At 42.0% G+C, this 2800-nt stretch overlaps 1 protein-coding gene across 1 annotated transcript; it reads right to left on the bottom strand.

Annotated features, from left to right (window-relative positions):
- Positions 1-914: 914 nt before the first annotated feature.
- Positions 915-2216, bottom strand: LOC109032571 (uncharacterized). The gene has a single exon (XM_019045158.2). The coding sequence runs from the start codon at positions 2214-2216 to the stop codon at positions 915-917; it is 1302 nt and encodes a 433-aa protein (XP_018900703.2).
- Positions 2217-2800: the final 584 nt, after the last annotated feature.

Raw genomic sequence — 2800 nt, 5'->3', positions numbered from 1 at the left:
TTTTTGTTGCTATTAAATATGTTAGATATGAATGATTCCGATCTTAAAAGTTGGTACTCTCATCACGCAATAATATTTGATTCAATCTGATCACAATAAAGAACATATTTTTCAACTTAACAAAACTAACAAGCTTCAAGACATTTAAGAAGACTGTTCTGAGATGCAATGTAGAAGTGATATTTGCGGATTTTTCGCTAAAGTCAAATTTGTTTTCTAATTCAATGTACACATCTTCAGTATATGAATTATATTGCTGGTGTATGTCTGCAACCACGTATCTTAATTTGCGACGTTGCAGGTTTCATAACGTTTTTTGTTTTTTAAATGGAAAACTACTCAAGGGCAAAAATTAAAACCTGTCGTTACTTTTCTTATCGTGGTGAAGAAAATTCTGCGAAAACTTTAAGGAATTATGTCGATTTGTTCTTCTCAGAAAAATAAGAGGAGTGGAAATTTTCAGACACTGCTGACGAGAAACGTGGTTACGAACGTACACCGTCGATATTGAGAACCTGAAACATTCACGAAAAGCATTTAGATCCAGTTACAGATGACTTTAACCTATCGCTGTATGCAAGGAGTACAGAATTCCGTACTCCGCGCATACAGCGCAAAAAAACAGAACTTACCTGAAACGGGATCTAAATTATTACAAGTCATCATGCTGAATCATCGCACAAACTACTGAATTCGAAAATTTTCATTCTCTCCTCGAACTGTCAATCTGAGCCTGATTTCAACATAAATTAGAAATGCTCATTGCACAAATAAGACTTTTAGGATACTTCCAATTGAAATATTTTTTACATGCTTGTGCGCTCTAAAAAACATATCCAGATGGGTATCAAGTCAATGTATGGCCCCAACATTCAATACAATTTTCCGCTCCACATTAAAGAGTAAAAAAATCGTTATAATTTCCTTAGATCCGGCCACAGCTTACGAGCAAGTTGAGGAAGTCTGCTATATGATCCATTAGGCAGCAGTTCCATGTAGCCTGGGTACATCGAATACAAATTTGTATTGATTCCTGTCAACTGCGGGCATTCCAGCAAGCTTTGAGCGTTCAGAACGGTGCCGAAGACTGTGAAAACAACAGAACTGAGGAATTCTACAGCATCATTCAACATATCCACGTATACGGCCCGCGTAACCTGATAAAGGAAACACGCCATATTGTTTCCTTGGAGAAGGGTCGGAAACGAATACGCATTGCCTGTCAGATTGGCTATATCAATTCCAACGAACGAGTCGACAGTGCCCGTGTTACCTCCGATTTGAAGCACTTGAGGGTACCTGGGTAAGAAGTCGATAAGTCCTTGAACGAAGCTCACCACACTGTACTCGTCACCGACGGCGCGTTTGTACCAATTGAATGGAATACGCTCATGTCCTGGCGTGTAGATCAGATTGTCGTCATCCCCGGAGACGGCGTAGAAAGACTTGAGTGTTTCCCGGTCGAGGAAACCCTCGGGATATTCGGCGGATTTATTGGACATCAACTCGGGAATGAATTGATAAGCGCCGAAAAGGATAAGTGCCGGGATTAGAGGATGGAAGTAGTACGGATTCGTCTTCCTGCTCTCAAGCAAACGTTTAGCGTAGAAAGCGACAAGAGTCTCGAGGTTATAACGAGGGTTGGGCCCTTTCTCCATGTCTAGAAGTTCTTTGAACTGCGAGAGTTGAAGCTTCGCGGCGTCGCCGTACTGGTGGAGGTCACCGCGAGTGGGTGAGGCATCCGACTCGAACCTATTATGGGTGTAAGAGAGGCCTCGCGGTGTTGGGAGAGGACCGTGGGGGACTTTATCGCTGGGGCCTCCGATGCTCACCATTACCCCATTTCCACCATATAAACAGCCAAAAAATGCAAGAAGAAAACAGAGTTCTGCTGATGCTCCGAAGACCTTATAGCAGCCCTCTAGCATTTGTATGAGGGAGGCTATGCCGTTGCGTGGAATGTAGTTGTGGTTTGCCATGGCGTTCAGCCCTGGACACGGGCCCCGTATGTCCGTGGGCCCGGGAGGCATGAAAGCGTGCTTGCCGGAGACGTCTACATGTTGGGCCTTGGCATTGAAGGTGGGTTTTATGTCTCGAATTTGGAGATTCGGTCCCTGTCGATGGTGTTGATGTGGACATTCTTGAGCGACTTCCGGATAGACTGCTATGCTCTGGCTTATGAGGACCAGTGCAAATAATTCTACGCAGCTTCTCATAGTGGGAAAGCAAATTGTATGGTGCAAAGTTGGAGCAACTTCCTTTGGGAATCAAAGGAAATTATTTCGATTTTGAAGGCAGTGTGAGACGATTCATCAAATGCACATTGCGTGCTAGACGTGGCACCTGAGCGTCAAGTGCCTTGAGATTAAATGGTCCTGTAACATGTACACTTTTTATACGCGAGGAATTATAATGCAAAAATCTCAAACACGGATATGCAAGTGCGTATGTTTATGATTGTACCTGCGTATCTGCTATCCTCTGGTTTGTTTTTTGGATTTTTATGCACAAGACATTTAAATCATTGTAACAAGCGCTGTCGAATGATTTACGTCTATGATAATCCGTCCATTGTATTGTGAAGAGAAACTGCAAGTTCACGTTGATAATTTTCTTAGTTGAAAAGGGGTTAGCAGTCGTTGAAGTTTAAGTAAATCATAACCTAACACAAAAAATAATTTATTATATTAACACAGTCGCACAAATACACATAAAGTAGAAAGTCACACTTTTCATATCCCAAGGCTTTCAATGTCATATCTACCTCATATTTTTGAAAAGGGTTATCAAAGTAGGTAGG

Source organism: Bemisia tabaci, chromosome 2, assembly GCF_918797505.1.
Source record: "Bemisia tabaci chromosome 2, PGI_BMITA_v3".
Lineage (NCBI taxonomy): Eukaryota > Metazoa > Arthropoda > Insecta > Hemiptera > Aleyrodidae > Bemisia > Bemisia tabaci.
The sequence above is the reverse complement of the archived record's forward strand: the minus strand, read 5'-3'. Positions and strand labels throughout refer to the sequence as shown.